Source organism: Narcine bancroftii, chromosome 1 (assembly GCF_036971445.1).
Source record: "Narcine bancroftii isolate sNarBan1 chromosome 1, sNarBan1.hap1, whole genome shotgun sequence".
Lineage (NCBI taxonomy): Eukaryota > Metazoa > Chordata > Chondrichthyes > Torpediniformes > Narcinidae > Narcine > Narcine bancroftii.
Genome location: NC_091469.1, coordinates 162,459,379 through 162,481,989, shown reverse-complemented (window position 1 = coordinate 162,481,989; position 22,611 = coordinate 162,459,379). Strand labels below are relative to the sequence as shown.

The 22,611-nt window shown below is 46.9% G+C and overlaps 1 protein-coding gene across 3 annotated transcripts in view; it reads right to left on the bottom strand.

Moving 5' to 3' along the window:
* Window positions 1-15,177: 15,177 nt before the first annotated feature.
* Window positions 15,178-22,611, bottom strand: part of c6.2 (complement component 6, duplicate 2) — a 101,017-nt gene continuing 93,583 nt past the window's right edge. For all 3 annotated transcript variants that reach the window (XM_069884028.1, XM_069884043.1, XM_069884033.1), the window contains exons 17-18: window positions 19,649-19,890; window positions 15,178-15,528 (exon numbers count right to left, since the gene is read on the bottom strand). In XM_069884028.1, coding sequence (XP_069740129.1) covers window positions 15,362-15,528; window positions 19,649-19,890 — 409 coding nt within the window. In that variant the 3' untranslated portion in view covers window positions 15,178-15,361. The remainder of the gene's footprint in view (window positions 15,529-19,648; window positions 19,891-22,611) is intronic.

Here is a 22,611-nt window from a genome sequence, read left to right as displayed (position 1 = left end):
GCATTACCTCACAGCTCGCCCCTCCTCCTCAAACGCTCCTCATTACCTCACAGCTCGCCCCTCCTTCTCAAACGCTCCGCATTACCTCACAGCTTGCCCCTCCTCCTCAAACGCCTCATTACCTCACAGCTCGCCCCTCCTCCTCAAACGCTCCTCATTACCTCACAGCTCGCCCCTCCTCCTCAAACGCTCCTCATTACCTCACAACTCGCCCCTCCTCCTCAAACGCTCCTCATTACCTCACAGCTCGCCCCCCTCCTCAAACGCTCCTCATTACCTCACAGCTCGCCCCTCCTCCTCAAACGCTCCTCATTACCTCACAGCTCACCCCTCCTCCTCAAACGCTCCTCATTACCTCACAGCTCGCCCCTCCTCCTCCTCAAACGCTCCTCATTACCTCACAGCTCACCCCTCCTCCTCAAACGCTCCTCATTACCTCACAGCTCACCCCTCCTCCTCAAACACTCCTCATTACCTCACAGCTCGCCCCTCCTCCTCAAACGCTCCTCATTACCTCACAGCTCGCCCCTCCTCCTCAAATGCTCCTCATTACCTCACAGCTCGCCCCTCCTCCTCAAACACTCCTCATTACCTCACAGCTCGCCCCTCCTTCTCAAACACTCCTCATTACCTCACAGCTCGCCCCTCCTCCTCAAATGCTCCTCATTACATCACAGCTCGCCCCTCCTCCTCAAACGCTCCTCATTACCTCACAGCTCGCCCCTCCTCCTCAAATGCTCCTCATTACCTCACAGCTCGCCCCTCCTCCTCAAACACTCCTCATTACCTCACAGCTCGCCCCTCCTCCTCAAACACTCCTCATTACCTCACAGCTCGCCCCTCCTCCTCAAATGCTCCTCATTACATCACAGCTCGCCCCTCCTCCTCAAACGCTCCTCATTACCTCACAGCTTGCCCCTCCTCCTCAAAGCCCTGCCAGGTTATCCATGTGATATTTATTAGCAGTAGATAAATGGTCTCCATTAGCTTCCCCCAGTGCTTGCATCACCTTGCAGATGAGGAGAGTGAGAAGACCTGACTGTCTGGCGACAGATCCACACAATCCCACGATGTCCTGGGTGACCTGCCTGATGCCGCTGATTGTTCCAATGAATGACCATGTCACTTCAACATGATGTTGCACTGGACGTTTCCAGTTGAAGGAGATGAGTGTGTGTTCAGTGGGAAAGGAATTAGTGTCCCAGTTAAGGGTGGCCCAGTGGCAATGGCACAAAGGGCTTCCTATCCCAGGACACTGCATGGCCAGTTAACTGGGATGCCTGTGGAAAGGGGCTAAAGAGTCTCTTAAATGTCCCTAATGTTCCAGCTTCCACCACCACCCCTGACAAGGCATTCCAGGTCCCCACAACTCTCTGTAAAAAAAACTTACCCTTGACGTCTCCCCTAAACTTCCCTCCCTCACTTTGTACACACGTCCCTTGCTGTTTGCTGATCCTGCCCTGGGAAACAAGTGCTGGCCGTCCACCCATGCCTCTCAGAATCTTGTAGATCTCTATTAAGTCTCCACTCATCCTTCTACGCTCCAAAGAGGCTGCAGAGGGAGGGTTCACTGAGTGGGTGTGAGTGAAAGTCAGAAATAGGAAGGGAGCTCTCACTGTGCTCCGAGTCGTCCAAAGGCCCCCAAATAGACCTCGGGAACCCGAGGAGCAGAGCAGCAGGCAGATTTTGGAATGGTGCAGGAAATACAGGGTTGTATTTGTGGGTGATTTAAATTCCCTAATATTGACTGGCACTTCCTGACTGCAAGAGGGATGGATGGGGCTGAATTTGTCAGGTGTGTCCAAGAAGGATTCCTGATACAGTCTGTGACCGGCCAATGAGAGGAGAGGCCACACTGGATCTGGATCTGGTCAGGGGGTAGACCTCTAGGTGGGGGAGCATTTTGGTGAGAGTGACCACAACTCACTGAGCTTCAACAGAGCGATGGTAAAGGATAAAAGCAAAAAACATGGGAAAGTACCTAATTGAGGAAGGGCTTAATTGGGAAAGGGCTAATTATGATGGGGTGAGGCAGGAAATTAGTGAGAGTAAATTGGGAACAGATGTTCAAGGGGGAACTAATGTGGAGGAAGTTTAGGGGAGTCAGAATTGGCTTGCCCTTAGAAAGCAGAGAGTAGTAGTGGAAGGAAAGTATTCTGCCTGGAGGTCAGTGACTAGTGGAGGGGCCACAGGGATCTGTCCTGGGACCCCTGCTCTTTGTGATTTTTATAAATGACCCAGATGAAGAGGCGGAAGGATGGTTCAGTAAGTTTGTGGATGATACGAAGGTTGGAGGAGTTGTGGATGGAGCTGAAGGTTGTCGAAGGTAACAAGAGGGTATAGACAGGATGCAGAGTTGGGCAGAAAAGTGGCAGATGGAGTTCAATCTGGATAAATGGGGTGGGTGCAGTCATTTCTCACATATTCCCAGATGGGAATTAAAAGGCCTTAGCAAACGCAGCACGCTCCCTAACAGCAGCAGAGTGTAACTATGGACACAGAGATTTGGGCAAGTTAGAAGAGTGGGCTGAAAGTTGGCAAATGGAGTTTAATGTTGACGAGTATGAGGTGCTACACTTTGGTTGGACTAATCAAAATAGGACATACATGGCAAATGCTCAGACATTAAAGAATGCAATTGAACAGAGAGATCTAGGAATAATGGTCCATGATTCCCTGAAGGTGGAATCCCAGGTGGATAGGGTCATGAAGGAGGGCTTTGGAATTCTGGCCTTTATAAATTGAAGTATAGAGTCTAAGAGTTGGGAGGTCATGTTAAAATTGGACAAGGCATTGGTGAGGCCAAATTTGGAATATTCTGGTCACCAAGTTACAGGAAGGATGTGGACAAAATAGAGAGAAGATTTGCCAGATGATCCCTGGGTGTAGAAAAGAGAGGAGGAAGAACTTCTTTAGTCAGAGGGTAGTGGATCTGTGGAACTCACAGCAGTGGAAGCCAGATCATTGGGAGAATTTAAACAGGAAATGGATAAATATCTCATTCGTCAGGGTAACAAGGGATATGGGGAAAAGGCTGGAAATTGGAACTAGGTGTGAGCATAGTTCAGCTTAGTGTAGAGTCACGGAACAGACTCGATGGGCCTAGTGGCCTGCTTCTGCTCCTTCAACTTGTGATCACCCCCCTCCCCCCCCCCACCCTGATTGTAGATAGAATGTTAAAAATTGGGTTACTAGTGATATAAAAGCAATTAGATAGCAAAGATAACCGTCAATTTTCAACAATTGTGTGGTAAATTCAATCTACCAAATCATAATTTATTCAAATATGTTTAGATTAGACACCGGGTCCGTAACAGTTATACAGATTACCCTCAAATTCGAACAGAACCCCTATTTGAAAAGGACTTGCTTGGTGAAGCCCTGCACACTACAAAGGGTATGACATCGTCTAATTATATTATTTTAAACAGTAGCTTGACAAAAGATCTATACTTAGAGTGATATTAAAAATTACCCTGATGGTGAATGGGGGTAATATCCTTCTCAAACAGTATTAATCTCAACTAAACATAGACAAATACAGTTTAATATCTTTAACAGGATCTACCACACTCCACATAGACTGCACAAAATCTACCATAACCCTTCTCCCAATTGCCAGAGATGTAAAACGTGTTTCAGAGTTTTAATGCCCATGCTTTCAAGTTGCTCTCACCTGGAAGAATTTTGGAAATAATTGTTAGAATAACACCAGCTATTGTCAAACCCAATTTTTTTTTTGTAAAATTTTATTTTTCATTTGCATCAAGTACAAATAATTAATAATTCATCTAAGAATGCAATGCAATAAAGATTGATACAAAATGACACCCACAATTTTTCCTTTTCTCCCTCCCCCAAAATAGACAAAGAAAGATAGAAGAAAGAAAAGACCTGGATATCTAGATATATATTGATCACTATTCATATTATTCTAATGTAACTATTTTATCTTCTAAATATCAATTGGGAGGAGTGGAAAATGTGGACGACGTAGATGGACTTTTAGCGATGAAATCTATATAAATCATATAAAAAATCTCAAGTTGATTCCTTAAACTTTAAGTAATCTTTCCAAAGGGATACAGTTTTGTATTTCAGTCTGCCACCTATCCAGTCTTATAAAATTATCCGATTTCCATGTAGGTGAAGAAGGCTTTTGGTACGCTGGCCTTTATAAATCATAGCATAGAATATAGGAGCTGGGAGGTAATGCTGAGACTGTTCAAGGCATTGATGAGGCCAAACAGAGAGGAGAAATTTCTTTCATCAGAGGGTTGTGGATTTGTGGAATTCGTTGCCACGTACATCTGTGGAGGCTGAATCATTAGGGGACTTTATGGGGGAGATTGACAGGTATCTAATTAGTCATGGGATCAAGGGATATGGGGAAAAGGCTGGAATTTGGAACTAGATGTGAGAACAGTTTAGCTCAGATGATTGGCAGAGCAGACACGATGGGCCGAACGACCTTCTTATAACCAAATAACAATTACAGCACAGAAACAGGCCAGTTCGGCCTTTCTAGTCCATGCTGCACACCTTCTCCCACCTCGTCCCATTGTCCGCCACCCGGACCCTCCACACCCCTCTCGTTCATATACCTATCCAACTTTTCCTTAAATATTAAAATTGAACCCGCATCTACCACTTCGGCTGGAAGCTCATTCCACACTCCCACCACCCTCTGAGTGAAGAAATTTCCCCCTAATGTTTCCCTTAAATTTTCCCCCCTTCAATCTCAATCCACATCCTCTTGTTTGAATCTCCCCCACTCTCAGTGGAAAAAGCCTGTCCACATTGATTCTATCCGTCCCCCTTATAATTTTGAATACCTCTATCAAATCACCCCTCAACATTCTACACTCCAGAGAATAAAGTCCCAGCCTGCTCAATCGTTTCCTACAATGCAAACCCTGAAACCCCAGCAACATTCTCGTAAATCTCCTCTGCCCTCTCTCTATACTGTTTATAATCTTCCTGTGATTCGGCCACCAAAACTGCACACAATATTCCAAATTTGGCCTCACCAATGCCTTATACAACTTCAGCATAACATCCCAACTCCCATGTTCTATACTCAGGTTTATGAAAGCCAGCATACTAAATCCCTTCTTCACCTCCCTATCCACATGTGATTCAACTTTCAGAGAATTATGCTCCATGACTCATAAATCCCTTCGTTCCAATGCACTTTTCAACTGTCGACCATTTAATGTGTATGCCCTATTTTGATTATTCCTACCAAAATGTAGCACCTCACATTTATCAGTATTAAACTCCATCTGCCATCTTTCAGCCCAGTCTTCCAACCAGCCAATATCCTTCTCTTCATAAGAAATGTTATGGGCCCAGAGGACCCCAAAACCCAGCAGCAATAGAAATTCACCAAGACAATGGTTAGTTAAACAAAAATTGTTTTTAATTTTCTTTTAACATAAAAGCAGGATCAAACTTTAACATCACTATTAGCTTAACCCCCTTCTAATTCTAAGTGCACATGTATGTAATGTGTGTGTGTGTGTGTGTGTGTGTGTGTGTGTGTGTAAGTTCAGAAAAGTTCTTTGATTCACAGTCCAATCTCACTTCTCCCTCCTCCAAGTTCACTGGTATCAGGCAATTCTCATACTGTGAACAAAATTTAACATTTATGAATCTTCACCAGGCTTTGGAGCTTAAATTTAAATGGTTACCTTTCAGAAAGGTTCTCGTCTGTTTTCAGAGAGAGAAATTTGTTGCTCGTTGGACACCTACAACTGATTCCTTCTGATCAGCCACTTCAGTGTCTTGCCAAAGAATCCCCCATCATGGGTTTTACAAATGATAACCTCTTCTTCCAGGTCACTACAGAATTCCTCTTGTTTCCCTTATTTGAGGAGAAACACTCAAGCCAACCTCTTGTAAGGACTACAAGGGTTTTGAGCAGGCTGAACTCAGAACTTATAACCTGTCTTCAAAATGTGGTCTTCAACAAGCCAGCTTGCCATTTTTCAGCCTCAAGAGCTTCTGCAGATCTGACTTCTCTCTCTAAGAGAGAAATCCTGTTTGGTCTTTCCACTCTCTCTCCCTGCTTGTGTGACAGATTATAGATAAGTTTTTGGGAGATAAATTGGGGCAGGTTTTTTAGTGTAGGTCACATACAAACACTTTAAAACAGATCTTATTTAAAATACTGGACCTCTGCTCATGCTTGACATACTGTGGTCAAGAGCCTTTGCAAATGCTTTGGAGAGTGCCCAAGAGACTTCACTAATGGATTGTTGTTTACAAAAGGCAAAAGATCAAAGAACGTTACAGATTGTCTGGAGTGGAACTTGCTGTTCTAGGAAGGTCATGTGGTTTTGCAAGCAGAGAGAGTAAAACAGGCTTTCTCTCTGAGAGAGAGAGTGACAGACAGATAGACAGAGAGAGATCAGTTCTACAGCTTCACAGTCAGCAGCAGCTGGGACTGGAACAGGACAAGCTGGAAAGTTTGTGGAAAACCCATTTGGAAGATGGGTTGTGAGTGCTTAGTTCAGCCTGGTCGAAGCCCTTGTGGTTCATGCAAGTGGAGATAACTGGCTGTCTAATGTTTCACTTGTAATAGGAGAAACAAAAAGGAACTCGGTGGTGACCTAAAAAAAGAGGTTATCATCTGGAGAACCCTGAAGAGGCAAGTTTCATCAGCAAGACACTGAAGTGGCTGATGGAAGTACATCAGTTGTGGATGTTCTGGAAAAACAAAACTCTCTCTGAAAACAGACAAGAACCTTCCTGAGTGGTAACTATTAACCTTTCAAGCACCAAAGCCTGGTGAATTTTTTAAATGTTAAATTCTGTGCACAGTATAAGAATTGCCTGATAACAGTGAACATGGAGGAATGAGAAGTGAGATTGGACTGTGAATCAAAGAATTTCTCTGATCTTACACACACATATTACATACACGTGCGCTTAGAATTAGAAGGGGGTTGTTAGGTTAAGTAAGTCAATAGTGATAAGTGAAAGTGAGATTCTGTGTTCTTGTTTCAAGATAAGGAAAAGCAACCTTTGTTTAAATAACCATTTGTCTTGAATATCTATTGCTGCTGGGTTTTGGGGTCCTCTGGGTTCATAACACTTGTAAAAATCAGCACTCCTCACAGAGCTCCACACCCAATCCTTGAAAGGTCTTTATAAGTACTTGAGCCCCGGACTCTCCCATTTGCACCTGGTTTTGAAGTTCTTCCCCACTGTCTTTGCAAAATCTCTGACGCCTGAACGTCTGGCTTCAGCCGAAGCTCTTGCATTTTAAATGAGATGTGTTGTGTTTTTCTGTTTGTGAAGTGACCAACACTGAACCCTCACAATCTATCTCTTTAAAAGACACATTAGTTTATAATATAAAACATAATATAACCCGTAACAAAAAGAACATAAGAAATAGGAGCAGGAATCGAGCTGACTCCACCATTCAATGAGATCATGGCTGTACCTTTTTGGTTGTGAATAGTCACACAAAATTAATAAAACTATCAGTATTATCAATAACAAACCATGTTCCCAGATGATTAGAATTAAAAGATCGACAACGGGAGAAAAAAAAAACATGGAAAAGAATGGAAAACCTATGAGTCGGACAATTCATTTTCGTTGAAGTGGAATTATAAAGTAAGTAAATGACCCCCACAGCGTCTGGAATCTTAGGTCTGAATCACGAATCTTTTCCATGTTCACCTGGTGTCACACAGCCAGTGACCACGAGCAGGCAGGGCAGTAAAATGGCGCGCCTCGCCAAAAGTGATAGCGTGGCTTCTGAACCTGAGACAGGGAAGAATCGTTCCCTTCCACTGTACCAAAGCGGGCAACCAAAGGATTCGGTACCAAATCTACACTAAAAATTGTAGGTAAAGCGCGCAAAACCCTCTCTCCAGTATTTTTCTAGACGAGGACAAGTCCAGAGCACATGGATTAATGACACTTCTCTATTCTTACATGTCATACCAGGGACTCATATTGGAGGAAAAGTGAGACCAGTTAACCTTAGACAAAATGTGCTCGATGTACCAATTTAAATTGTAATAAACAATGACAAGCACATAACAAAGAGCTAATAACCAACTTAAGAATTGTGCTACAATCCACATCCAATATAGTCAAATTTAAATCCTGTTCCCAAGCATTTTTAATTTTAAATAGTGGTCAGTTCTAAACATAATAATTTCTCATAAATAACAGATGTTAAACCTTGACGAGAAGGAATTAAATTAAAAAAAACTATCTACAAAATTTGATTCAGACTCTCTTGGAAAATCAGAAAACTGTGATTGGAAGAAAACACTGGATTTGTAAATATCTAAATAAAAATTGAAATTTTGGCAGGTTACATTTAGCAGAAACCTACTCGAATGATGCAAAATATCCATTATGAACAGATCTTTAAAACATCGTAGACCCACTCTATCCTATCTCTGAAAATATTGTCAAGTAAAGAAGATTGATAGAGGTGATTAGGTACGACAGGGCTTGAAAGAGAGAAATTATGAAATGCAAAATGTTTTCTAAATGACTTTATTGCTATTAGTGAGACTTGGTTGCAGGAGGGGCAGGGCTGGCAGCTCAATGTTCTGAGGTTCTGTTGTTTCAGACGAGATAGAGGGGGAGGGGCAAAAGGGGGAGGAGTGGCATTGCTAGTCAGGGAAAATATCACAGCTGTGCTTAGACAGGACAGCACTGTGGACTCGGCTACTGAGGAGGCCACGTGGGTAGAGCTGAGGAATAGTCAGAGAGAATTGGAGATGCATATTGGCAGAGAGATAGCAGACAGCTGCTGGAAACATAAGGTTGTGATAGTAGGAGATTTTAACTTTCCACATATTGATTGGAACTCCCATCCTGTAAAAGGGCTGGATGGCTTGGAGTTTGTCAAATGTGTTCATGAAAGTTTTTGAAATCATTATGTCGAGGTACCAACGAGTGAGGATGCAATACTGGATCTCCTATTAGGGAAACAGACAGGTCAAGTGAACAAAGTATTTGTAGGTGAAGATTTTGCATCCAGTGATCATAATGCCATTAGTTTCCAATTAATTATGGAGGATAGTCTGGGCCTCGGGTTGAGATTCTAAATTGGCCAATTTTGTGGAAATGAGAAAGAAAGTGTGGATTGGGATAAGTTGTTTTCTGGCAAGGATGTGCTCAGTAGGTCAAAGGCCTTCAAAGGCGAAATTTTGAGAGCGGAGAGATTGCATGTTCCTGTCAGAATTAAAGGCAAAGTTAACAGGCAGAAGGAACCTTGGTTTTTGTGGGATATTGGCAATCTGGTTAAGAAGAGAGAGGTCCATATCAGGGTAAACCCAAAGGCTTTGTTAATATGTTAATACTAAGGAACAAAATTGGTCCCCGAGAAGATCAGAGTGGCCGTCTATGTGTGGAGTCGAACAAGAGGTGGGGAGATCTTAAACAGTGTTTTTGCATCAGTATTTACTCAGGAAACTGGCAGAGTGCATAAGGAAGGAAGGGAAACCAGCAGTAGTGGCATGGAACATATAGAGATTAAAAAGGAGGAGGTGCTTACTGCCTTACAGCGAATAAAGGTAGACAAGATAGTCCCTCAGTCCTTAAGGGAGATTAGTGTAGAAATTGCAGGGGTCCCTGGCAGAAAAATTTTAAAATGTCCTTAACCACGGGTGTGATGCTGAAGGATTGGAGGGCAGCTCATGTTATTCCACTGTTTAAAAAAGGCTCCAAAAGTAAACCAGGAAATTACAGGCCGGTGAGCCTGAGTCCAGTAGCAGATAAATTACTGGAGGGTGTTCGGAGAGATTGGGTATACAAGTATTTGGACAGCCAAGGACTGATTAAGGATAGTTGGCATGGCTTTGTGCGTGGTATGTCATGTTTAACGAAACATACTGCTGGGGTTGGATGAAAAAAAGACATGTTGTCTACATGGACTTTGGTAAGGCCTTTGACAAGATCCCACATGGGAGATTAGTTCAGAATGTTTAGACACTAGGTATCCATGGAGAGGTTGTAAACTGGATTTGTAATTTGCTGAATGGGAGAAGCCAGAGAGTAGTGGAGGATGATACTTCTCAGACTGGAGGCCTATGACTAGTGGTGTAGCTCAGGGATCGATGCTGGGACCATTGTTGTTTGTCATCTATATCAATGATCTGGATGATAACGTGGTCGATTGGATCAGCGAGTTTGCAGATGACACCAAGATCGGAGGCGTTGTGGACAGTGAAGAAGGTTTTCAAAGGTTACAGAGGGATCTGGACCAGCTGGGAGACTGGCCCAGTAAAAGGATGATGGATTTTGGAAGGACAAATCAAGGTTGCAAATACACGGTGAATGGTCGGTCACTGAGGAATGCGGTAGAACAGAGGGATATATAATTCCCTGAAAGTGGCGTCACAGGTGGATGGGGTTGTAAAGAGAGCTTTTGGCACATTGGTTTCATCAATCAAAGTATTGAGTACAGAAGTTGGGATGTTATGGTAAAGTTGTATAAGACACTGGGAGAAAGGGGGAGGGGCAAGAGGGGACTAGTGAGGCCAAATTTGGAGGATTGTGTGCAGTTTTAGTCACCAAACTACAGGAAAGATATCAATAAGATAGAAAGAGGGCAGAGAAGATTACTCAGACTTCAGGAATTGATTTACAGCGAAAGGGTAAACAGGTTAGGACTTTATTCCCTGGAGTGTAGAAGAATGAGGGGAGATTTGATGGAGGTATTTAAGATTATGAGGGGGACAGACAGAGTAAATGTAGGTCGTGTAATCAGCTTTTTCCACTGAGGGTGGGTGAGATACAAACCAGAGGACATGGGTTAAGGGTGAAAGGAGAAAAGTTTAGGGGGAACTTCTTCATACAGAGAGTGGTGGGACTGTGGAACGAGGTTCCACCTGAGGTGGTGAATGCAGACTCAGTTTTAACATTTAAGAAGAATTTGGACAGGTCCATGGATGGGAGGGGTATGGACTGGGTGCACGTCAGTAGGACTAGGCACAGACTAGAAGGGCCGAAGGGGCCTGTTGTGCTGTAATGTTCATTCTATGGGTGCCTCAGGGAATGGTGCTGGGTCTATATCAATGAGCTGGATGATAATGTGGTAAATTGGATCAGCAAGTTTGCAGATGACACTAAGATTGGATGTGTGGTGGACAGCGAGGAAGGTTTTCAAAGCTTGCAGAGGGATCTTGACCAGCTGGGAAAATGGGCTGAAAAATGGCAGATGGAGTTTAATGTAGACAAGTGTGAGGTGTTACATTTTGAAAGGGCAAACCAAGGTAGGACAAACCTTGGTAGGACAAACATTGAATGGTCAGGTACTGAGGAGTGCAGAGGAACAAAGGGATCTATGAGTTCAGATATATAATTCCCTGAAAGTGGTGTCATTGGTAGACAAGGTTATGTAGAAAGGTTTTGGTATCTTGACCTTCATAAATCAAACTATTGAGTACAGGAGTTGGGATGTCATGGTGAGGTTGTATAAGAAATTGGTGTGGTCATATTTGGAGTATTATGTGCAGTTTGAGTCGCCAAACTACAGGAAGGATATAAGTAAGATTGAAAGAGTCCAGAGAAGATTTACTAGGATGTTGCCTGGACTTCAGGAATTGAGTTACAGGGAAAGGTTAAACAGGTTAGGACTTTATTCCCAAGAGCGTAGAAGAATGAGGGGAGATTTGATAGAGATATTTAAAATTATGAGGGGGATCGACAGAGTAAATGTCGGTCGGCTTTTTCCACTGAGGGTAGGTGAGATACAAACCGGAGGTCGTGGGTTAAGAGTGAAGGGAACTTCTTCACACACAGAGAGATGGGTGGGGGTGTGAAATGAGCTGCCAGCTGAAATGGTGAATGTAGGCTCAATTTTAACATTTATGAAGAATTTGGAGCGGAGGAGTATCAAAGGCAATAAATTGGGTTCATGTCAGTGGATTGAGGCAGAATAATAATTTGGTACAGAGAAGGGCCGAAGGGGCCTGTTTTGATGGAGATAATGTTCGAAAGCTGGATACATGACCTCCTACCTGTGAACCTGTGTTCTTCCCCCTGCCTCTTCCTCCCTCCTCTATTTCTTCCCCACCATCATTAATCCAGATTCCTGACAGGGAATCCCTCTGGATGTTATGTGACCTGCTGAGTTTCTCCCGTATGTTTATGTGGGGGGCCCTTGTGGAATCCGTCTTCCCAATTCTACACCTGCCCCCCCCACCCCAGTCCCTCACTCTCCCCTCATCCACCGAGGTTCACACATCTCCACCCAGAGCCCTGTCCCCTTCCCCATCCCACTGCTCCCTGCGTAACCCCTCTCCCCATCTTCTCCACTCCTCCCTCCGTAATCCCTCTCCCACCATCCCCTCCACCCACCCTCTGTAACCCTCTCCCACCATCCCCTCCACCTCACCCTCTGTAACCCCTCTCCCACCATCCCCTCCACCCCACCCTCTCCCACCATCCCCTCCACCTCACCCTCTGTAATCCCTCTCCCACCATCCCCTCCACCCTGCCCTCCATAACCCCTCTCCAAACATCTCCCCACCCTTCCCTCCGTAACCCCTCTCCCAACATTGCCACCACCTCTCCCTCCATAACCCCTCTCCCAACATCCCGCTACCCCTCCCTCTGTAACCCCTCCCTCACCATTCCCCCACCCATCCCACCATAACCCCTTCCCCACTGAGGTACGGTCTCATTGTGGGAGCAGTGGTGCAGAACACTCGATCCATCCCACCGGGAAGACGGAGATAAATAAATGATTCAAACAGCAGAAACGGGATTGGAAAGGAAGGGAGGTTTTGTGTGTGTGGTGTGGGAGTACTTGGGCAGATGTCTGGTTCAGAAGACGTCTGCTACTTGAGAGCAAAGCTCTGCTGTCTCTACCAATTAGCCAGCAGTTTGCCAGGGTGGACTTACTCCACCACGGAACGTTCGTTAACATAATTGATACCCCACCGTCGGTTCATCACTGATTAGCTCAGTGATTGGTTGTTGATGACTTTTTGACAGCGTCTCGACAGCCTGGAGCCTCAGCCTCGCCTTCGAGGAGTTCGTGAGGCGTTGGCAGATCACCACGGAGCCAGTTTGCGAAGCATCCAGAGATTTTAGTTCATCGCTCTGCTACCTCACTGTTCAGATAAAGGACCCACATCTCAGACTCGTTTTGAATATACGATAGTGGGCTCGGAGAAGGGCTGAATTAGCCCGACTTCAGTCAACTTGAGACCTGCCTTCTCCTGCTGTGGATGATTGTTTTCTATCAGAGGGTCCACCCACCCACATCTCTGACTAATCACAGAGCGACGATGGCCTAGGGAATACTTAAAATGGGATGTAAGTGGGGAAAAAAAGGTTGAGAACAATTGGTTTACACAGTGGTCGAGTTTGCTTGTTTTTTGTAAATATGCCAGACCTGTCTTCTAAAAGAACCCCCCCCCCCCCCCCCTTACAGGAATTGCGCTGGGCCAGCAACTTCACCGACCCCTGTGGCCAGGAATTCTTTCCCATCCCTGGAACTCGAGAGTGCGGTCGCGATACTTGTCCCCAACTGTCACGGTTGGAAAATACACAAAGGCACTGATACCCTGGCCGTTACAGCGAGTTTGAGATCTATGACGTGCCTACGAAACGCGAAGGTGGTGGGTCTAGTCACAAATTGAAGCGATTCATGGACTCAGCAGCCGCCTGTTACTTCAGCGTCCTGGTTGAGTCTCGGCTTCATGGGGATATGGAGTGTGTGAGGGTGCAGACCCCGTTCATGTGCTAGAAGGGGCTGCTCCACAAGTTCCGGCTGCATTTTGGCCCCACAATCCTGATCTTTAGGTCCCCCAGTGCGGAGGGGGGGAGGGTCGGTCGGGGTTGTCCTCGTTGGTCAGGGTACTGGGCCTGGCAAAGATGGCCACCCGTGGGTCCAGGCAGTCGAGGGTTCAGCTGGAGCTGACTGCCTGCCCCTCTTCTGATGATACCTGTGTGCCCGTGTGGCCCTGGAGAAGGAGCGCTCCGTGCTCACGGGTCTCCAGGAACGGTTGGCACCCCAAGGATCTGACAGGATGGATGGAGATAATCATGTTTCCGTTGATAACTCCTGTTCTGTGTGAATCACGTACACTGTAGACTAACGTAGTCCTTGTAACTAAGAAGAAGAATAAAGGAGTGATATTGATTCACTGGTTAAAAGGTGATTAAAAAAAATGAGTGGTCCTGACAGATAGTTGAGGAGGGTTCAGGGTGAGCCAACTGCCTGCCTCTCTTTCGGGATTACGTCTGGGCCCATGTGGTGTTAGAGTGGGAGCAGGGGATATCCAAGGGGATGGTGGGGCAAGTTCCGGAAACGCTGGGACCCCCAGGGGATCCTGTGCGTCCTAGATCATAGGAATGGGATTTTAGCACTGTACGTAGAAAAGATACTGATCACGGCTTCTCACCAATTCCCAAGGATATAAATAGTGTGTTTAAATTTAGACGTACAGTGCGGTAACAGGCCCTTCGCCCCATGAGCCCGTGCCGCCCAATTACTCCCAACTGACCTACAGCTCCCAGAACGTTTCGAACAGTGGGAGGTAACCGGCTGGGGAAAACCCACGCAGGCACGGGAAGAATGTACCGACTTCTCACAGACAGCGTGGGATCTAAACCCCGGTCCCGACCACTGGCACTGTAACGGTGCAGACCTGTGCATAGTTTGAGTTGATTTTGTTGTGTGGCTGTCATGTGAATTAACTCTTGTTCAAAAGACAAAAGGAGCAGAACGGAAGGATGGGCCACTGCGGGCAGACATTGGGGTGTCAGGGTCACTGAGGACCAGGGCCAACACCCCACGCTCGGAAATGAACATCTCCGTGCGGTGTGTAATCCCAGCCTCTCCTTATCCGTGGCACTTCCACAGGTGGGCCGTGGGGAGCATCCTGGCCTGTTGCTTCACTGCCTGATATGGAGGCGCCAACTCTGAGGGGAAGAATAAACTCCAGACGATTGTTAACTCGGTCTGTGATATCACAGGCATCGACACGAGGACGTCGACATGAGGGAGCTCATTAAAAAAGCAGCCTCCATCCTCAGGGACCCCCATCACCCAGGCCATCACTCTGCTACCATCAGAGAAAAAGAACAGGAGCCTGAAGACAAAGGCTCAGCGGCACAAGGACAGCTTCTTCCCCTCCGCCATCAGATTCCTGAATGATCAATGAACCACAGACACGGCCTGACTTTGGCTTTTCTTGCACTGTTTCGATTTATTGTTGTAAGGTGGTTTATATGAATGTTTGCTGCCACAAAACAAGGAATTTCATGGCTTGTTCATGACAATAAATTCTGATTCTGACAGCATTATACAGGCAAGCGAGGGGTGGTACGTGCTGGTGGTGGGGGAAGGGGAGATGGTGCTGACCACTCAGGGGTGCTCAGTGACTCCACAGCTCTGCACCCGGACCTTCCTGCACTGCATGGCGGCCAGAGCACAGAGGCTGAGCCACTTCTCCCGCGACGCAATAACCACACAGTGATCGGCCGCTTCGTCCTTGGGGCACTGGTTAGGGAGGAGGCACTGGCACGCCGAATCTGTGGCAATGCAAAATGGGGAGAGAGGCGGTCAGCTGGTTCCCACAGCAATGCCCGAGGGCCGGACACACTGTGGGCGCGGCGGCACAGAGATCACCGCCAGGGGAGACGGAGAAATTTATTCGGCAGAAACGGGGTTTGAATGGAAAGGAGATTTTTGTGTGTGTGGTGTGGGAGTACTCGGGCAGACGTCTGGCTCAGAAGAGTAAAACTCTACACAGGTCCCGCAATTAGCTGGCAGTTTGCCGAGGTGGATTTGCCCCACTGCAGAACAAACATCTTCCAAATGTTTAACATCGGTAACTCCATGGAACCATAGAAACATAACAACAGAAGCAGGCCCCTTCGGCCCTTCTAGTCTGTGCAAACCATTTTTCAGCCTAGTCCCACTGACCTGCACCCAATTCATCGCCTACCATTCCCTCCCATCCACGTGCCTGTCCAAATTCTCCTTAAATGTTAAAATTCACCACCTCAACTGGCAGCTCGTTCCACACCCCCATCGTTCTCTGCGTGAAGAAGTTTCCCCCTAAACTTTTCCCCTATCACCCTTAACCCATGACCTCTGGTTTGCATCTCACCCATCCTCAGTGGAAAAGCCGACCTACATGCTCTGCTGTCTCCAAATACACGATTCAAGCGGTTTGCCAGGGTAGATTTACTCCACCACGGAACTACTATCTTCCGCTAATTTGCTCGATAACATCGGTGACCCCATCGCCAGGTCATCACCGATGAGCTTGGAGATCGGTTGTTGGTGGATTTTCAGCAATGTCCTGAAGGCCTGTGAGCCTTGGCCTCGCCTTCGAGGAGCTCAAGGCCTGGGTGGGGCAGGAGAGGGTTGCTTTAGTGAACTGCCAGGGAGCCAATTTGTGAAGCATCTGCGGATTTCTGTTCACCGCTCTGCTACCTCATCATCCAGATAAAGGACTTCCATCTCAGACTTTACCACCTAAAGGGCATAAGAAAGGGGTAGGCACTGCTGAGGGAGGCCCTTTGGCCGACCTGGTGTATCCAAGTTTGCTGATGGCACTCCATTGAGTGGAAAAGCAAATTGTGCAGAGGTTACGAAGAGTCTGCAGAGGGATATGTGTCATATAATCAAGATAATGTGAACTATTTTGTAACCGTGTAAGAATAGACCCTTCTCACTATAGTAAGTATGGTGCACCACTTGGGGCGTAGGTATATGAGAGTATGTGAACAGTTTCCTGAGATGGTGGAAGACATCAGTAAGTAAAGTCTCTTCTGTTATTTGAATCTTGCTTCTCTAAATTATTTAAGAAACTTCCCAAGTAACAGAGACATAACCATGTAGATAGGTTTTAAGTGAGTGGGCAAGGGTCTGGCAGATGGGGTGCAATGTTGGTAAATGTGACTTTGGAAGGAAAAAATGGAAGATCAGATTATTATTTAAATGGCAAGCAATTGCAGCGGGCAGCTGGGCAGAAAGACTTGGGAGGGCTTGTGCATGAATCACAAAAGGTTGGTTTGCAGGTGCAGCAGGTTATCAAGAAGGTAAATGGAATGTTGGCCTCCGTTGCTGGAGGGACTGAATTTAGGAGCAGGGAGGTTCTGCTGCAGCTGGACAAGGTCCTGGTGAGGCCGCATCTAGAGAACTGTGTGCAGTTCTGGTCTCCTTACTCGAGGAAGGGTGTACTGGGTTTTGAGGCGGTGCAGAGGAGGGATGAAAGGATGGGTCTGTGAGGAGACATTGAGTCATCTGGGACTGTACTCATTGGAATTTAGAAGAATGAGAGGGGATCTTATAGAAACATATAAAATTATGAAAGACATGGATAATATAGAGATGGGTAAGTTGTTTCCATTGGTGGGGGAGACTAGAACTAGGGATGTCGCCTCATGATTCAGGGGAGTAGATTTAGGATGGAGATGAGGAGGAAGTGGTTTTCCCAGAGGATGGTGAATCTGTGGAATTCGCTGCCTGTTGAAGAAGTGGAGGTGACCTCAGTAAATACATCTAAGACAAGGTTGGATAGATTTCTACATAGTAGGGGAATTAAGGGATATGGGGAAAAGGCAGGTTGGTGGAGATGAGCCGATGATCAGATCAGTCGTGATCTCATTGAATGGCAGAACAGGCACCAACTTACATTCGGACCCTATCTCTTGTTTTGCCTGTTCCAGCGTCCACTCCAATGCCTCTGCGTCCTCCCCTTCCAGACTTCAACCTCTCTCTGCTGAAAGCTTTTCTAAGTGTTCCTCTTCACCCCAATGGGAGGGGATTGGAGGGGTGAGGCACTAATGTGGGACCAGAGCAGATGGTGTTGGCACAGTCACCCTGGGCTAGTGGCCTAGTTCCCTGCTGTTCGAACCTGACTCTTTACCAGAACACCTTCCTCGCATCTTAAATCTCCACCCTCTTGTTCCTGCCATTGCAGGGGGTGGTGGTGGAGGCTGGTACAATCAGGGCATTAAAAACAGTCTTGGCCAGGCACATGGGTGCAAGAAAAATAGAGGATTATGGGTGTGAGGGAGGGAAGGGTTCGATTGTTGTCAGCACAATGTTGTGGGCTGAAAGGCCTGTACTCTGCTCTAATGTTCTAGGTTCTATATGCCAACCTTAACATATCGATAAGATAGAAAGAGGGCAGAGAAGATTTACTGGGATGTTGCCTGGACTTTAGGAACTGAGTTCCAGGGAAAGGTTAAACAGGTTAGCACTTTATTCCCTGGAGTGTAGAAGAATGAGGGGAGATTTAATGGAGAGATTTAAAATGATGAGGGGGACAGACAAGAGTAAATGTAGGTCGGCTTTTTCCACTGAGGGAGGATGAGATACAAACCAGAGGACAGGGGTTAAGGGTGAAAGGGGAGAAGTTCAGAGGGGAACTTCTTCACACAGCGAGAGTGGTGGGGGAGTGGAACGAGCTGTCAGCTGAAGCGGGTTTGATTTTGGGACGTAAAAGAAGATTGGATGGGTACATGGACGTGAGGGGCATGAAGGGATGGGGTCCAGGTTTGGGTTGATGGGACAGTGCAATAACTCATTCACCAGAGACTAGATGCTCAGAAGGGCCGGAACACTTTATGACACTCCACAAGAGGTTCTTCCTCACCATGTAAACCCTCTTACATTTTGATACCTCTAATTGGGGCAGAAGTATTTTGACCAGCTGCAGGAGATATCCATATGAGGTAGCCAGAATTACAGGAAGGATGTGAAAGTTGTGGAGAGGGAGCAGAGGAGATCCAGCAGGATGTTGCCTGGATTGGGAAATAAGTCTTATGAGGTAAGGTTAGCAGAGCTGGGGCCTTTCTCTTTGGAGCATAGAAGGATGAGAGGAGACTTGATCGAAGTCTACAAGATTCTGAAAGGCATGATAGGGTGGACAGGCAGCACCTGTTTCCCAGGGCAGGAATAGCCAACACCAGAGGACGTGTGTACAAAGTGAAGGGAGGAAAGTTTAGCGGAGACGTCGGGGTAAGGTTTCTACACAGAGAGTTGTGGGGGCCTGGAATGCCTTGCCAGGGATAATGGTGGAGACTGGAACATTGGGGGCATTTAAAAGACTCTTAGACCAGTGGTTCTCAACCTTTTTCTTTCCACTCACATCCCACTTTAAGTAATCCCTCTGCCATCGGTGTTCTACGATGAGTAAGGGGTTGTTTAAGATGGGATGTGAGTGGGAAGGCAAGGTGGAGAACCACTGGTCTAGACACAATTGTTCCTGAAATATTTTGCTTGAGAAAAATTGTCATTGGCCTATTTCCTTTGGAGCTCTGAAACCCTGAACATAACGAGTCCATGAGGGATGATTACGGGTCTAGACAGACCCGTGGATGGAAGAAAAATAGAGGGTTTAAAGAGTAGGGAGGGTTTAGATAGTTTTTTAGTAGCAATATATGGGTCAGCATGTCATTGTGGGCAGAAGGGCCTGTTCTGTGCTGTTATGTTCTAGGTCTCTCTGGCCCCCTCTGCACTTCCAGACAATGCTGGCTATGATTCTAATTTCCCCAGTGATCAGCCCCACATTAAAAAAAAACGCTGTCCAAAGCTGTCTGTGTGGCAGTGCGTGGAACCATGGGATCGTACTGTGTTGTGGTGTTGACGCGGACGGACACGGGATGGGGGCCGAGGGGGGGGGGGTGGGGTTACCTGTACACTGCTCCCAGTCTCCACAGGTGTCAAGAGGGCCACACGGCTCCTTACTTCGGCTCAGGGCCAGGAGCCTGGCTCGTTGCGCGGCCCAAGGCATGTCAGACTCCGCGCACTGCCCCGTCCTCACCAGGTGCAGTTCCTGTCCCGCACATCTGGCCGCCAGGTACGCACAACTGGAGGTGCTGCGCAGGGTCTGTGCCTTGCTGTCAAAAACGCACAGGCTGGGGCTATGCACGGACCTAGAAACACAAGGCAGGGTCAGTCGGGAGGGCACACTCACCCCCACCTCACACACCCCCACCTCACCCCCACCTCACGCTCACATCGACCTCACACTCACCCCCACCTCACATTCACATCGACCTCACACTAACCCTCACCTAATCCTCACTCTCCCCACCTCACACCCACCCCCACATTGTCTTCACACTCACACCCTTGCATGCATACCCAACCGTGCCTTCACCCTCTCACACTCACCCCTGTCCACACCACCACGCCCACACTCTCCCCCATGGAGGGGTGATATTATACAGGTTTATAAAATCGCAAGGGTCACGGATAAAGTGTTGCTTTTGTTTCTCCCAGGGGTTTGATGATTCTTGAATCAGAGGATTGTGAGAGGGATCTGAGGGGTTGTGTTTCCACTCAGAGAGTGGTCTGTGTCTGGAAGCTGTAGAAGTGGGGATGATACCCGCATCAGAATCAGAAGTTTTTGTCATGTATGCGGCGGGAAATCGTTTATCTTCTCTGAACAGTGTGAACATTCATATAAACACCTCACAAAGTCAGGCCGTGTCTCTGGTCCATTGATCATTTAGGAATCTGATGGCACCGGGGAAGAAGCTGGCTGTTGAGTGCTCGTCTTCAGGTTCCTGTACCTTTCCCCTGATGGTAGCAGAAGGCATGGCCTGGGTGGTGGGGGGTCTTTGAGGATAGAGGCTACCTTTTTAAAACACCACCTCATGTAGACGTCCTCGATGGAGTGAAGTTTGGTGCCCGTGATGCGGCAGGCCAAGTTAACAACCCTGTGGAGTTTATTCCTGTCCTGAGATTTGGTGCCTCCGTACCAGACAGTGATGCAACCGGCCAGAATGCTCTCCTCGGACCAAATCTCCTCAGACAACTAGAACCATAGAACACCACAGCACAGGAAACAGGCCATTCAGCCCTTCTAGTGTGTGCCAAAATATTATTCCACTTGTCCCTCTGACCTGCACCAAGTCCATAACCCTCCAGACCTCTCCCATCCATGTATCTATCCAATTTATTCTTAAAAATAAGAATGAGCCCACATTTACCATGCCGGATGGCAGTTCATTCCACACTCCCACCACTCTCTGAGTGAAGAAGCTCCCCCTAAACCTTTCCCCTTTCACCCTAAAGCCGGGTCCTCTCATATATATCTCTCCTCACCAAAGTGGAAAGAGCCTCCTCGCATTTACTCTGTCTCCACCCCTCATAATTGTGTAAACGTCTATCAAACCTCCCCTCAATCTTCTTTACTCCAAGGAATAGATTAAATTAGATTCAACTTTATTGTCACTGTACCAAGCACAGATACAAAGGCCAATGAGATACAATCAACATCCGAACAGAAGTTAAAACGTAGCTCAATATACAAATAACTCCATGCATTCAGCAAGCAAGCAATTCTAGAAGTGCTGACAGTCCAATGTGGGTGCAGGACCACTCAGTGCTGGGCGTTAAAGTTCAGCAGGGTCGTAGCCTTGGGGATAAAAGCTCTTCTTGAGCTGCTGGTTTGAGAGTGGAGGCTCCTGTGGCACCAACTGGATGGAGGGAAAGTCAAAACGTCCCGTAGTTAGGGTGAGATGCATCCTTCATGATGCTCTTCCCCCGGCCCAGACAGCATTCCTCATCGATGTTCTCAATGGTGGGCAACTGGGTGCCGATAATCCGGCCCAGACAGCATTCCTCATCGATGTTCTCAATGGTGGGCAACTGGGTGCCGATAATCTGCTGGGTGGTTTCCACCACCTGCCAAAGGGCTTTACAGTCCAATATGAGACAATTGCCAGGCCACCCTGAGATCCCAATGATTTCAGTGGCACAGCGGTAAAAATCCATCAGTATCCTGGGGCAGAGGGGAGCTTTCTTCATGGTCCACAGGAAATAAAGGGTGGAGTTCAGGGACCAGGTGAGATCATCAGAAATGTGGACACCAAGGGATTTGAAGCTTGATGCACGTTCCATCACAACTCCGTTGATGTAGATGGGGCATGGGAGTGGCTCCCAACACGCTTACATTCCACAATGATCTCCTTGGTCTTCTGGGTGTTAAGTGCCAAGTTGTTGTCAACACATCACGCAGCCAGGTGCTGGACCCTGTCCCCGTAGGCCGCCTCATCATCCCCTCTGATCAGGCCAACCACCTGTGAACTTGGTTATGGAATTAGAACCATATACAGGAACGGAATCAGAGATGGAGGGAATACAGGAGAGGGCTCTGCACAGCCCTGGGGCTCAGGGTGAGAATGGAAGAGAGATTGTCTAACATAACAGATTGGGGTCTGTTACTCAGTAAGTCCAAGGTCCAATTGCAGAGGGATGAGCTGACAAAGTTTGGCGATCATTTTGGAGGGAATCACAGTACTGAATGCTGAACTAAAGTCAATGAACCGCATTCTGACATAGGAGTTGGGGCTGTCCAAGTGGGTCAGGGCAGAGTGAAGTGCTGTGGAGATGGCATCCTCAGTTGAAATGTTGGTACAATAGGCAAAATGATGGGGGTCCAGGCTGATGGGAAAACAGGGTTTCAAAGGTGATAGAACCAATCTCTCAAACATTTTGTATTGATGGGGGGTGAGGGCAACTGGATGGAATTCATTCAGACTCATGGTGGTGGGAGGCTTCAGCAATCTTGAAGCTTATGGGAACAACTGCCTGGGCCAGGGACAGATTGAAAATGTCCGCGAAGACCCTGGCCAACTGTTCTGCAC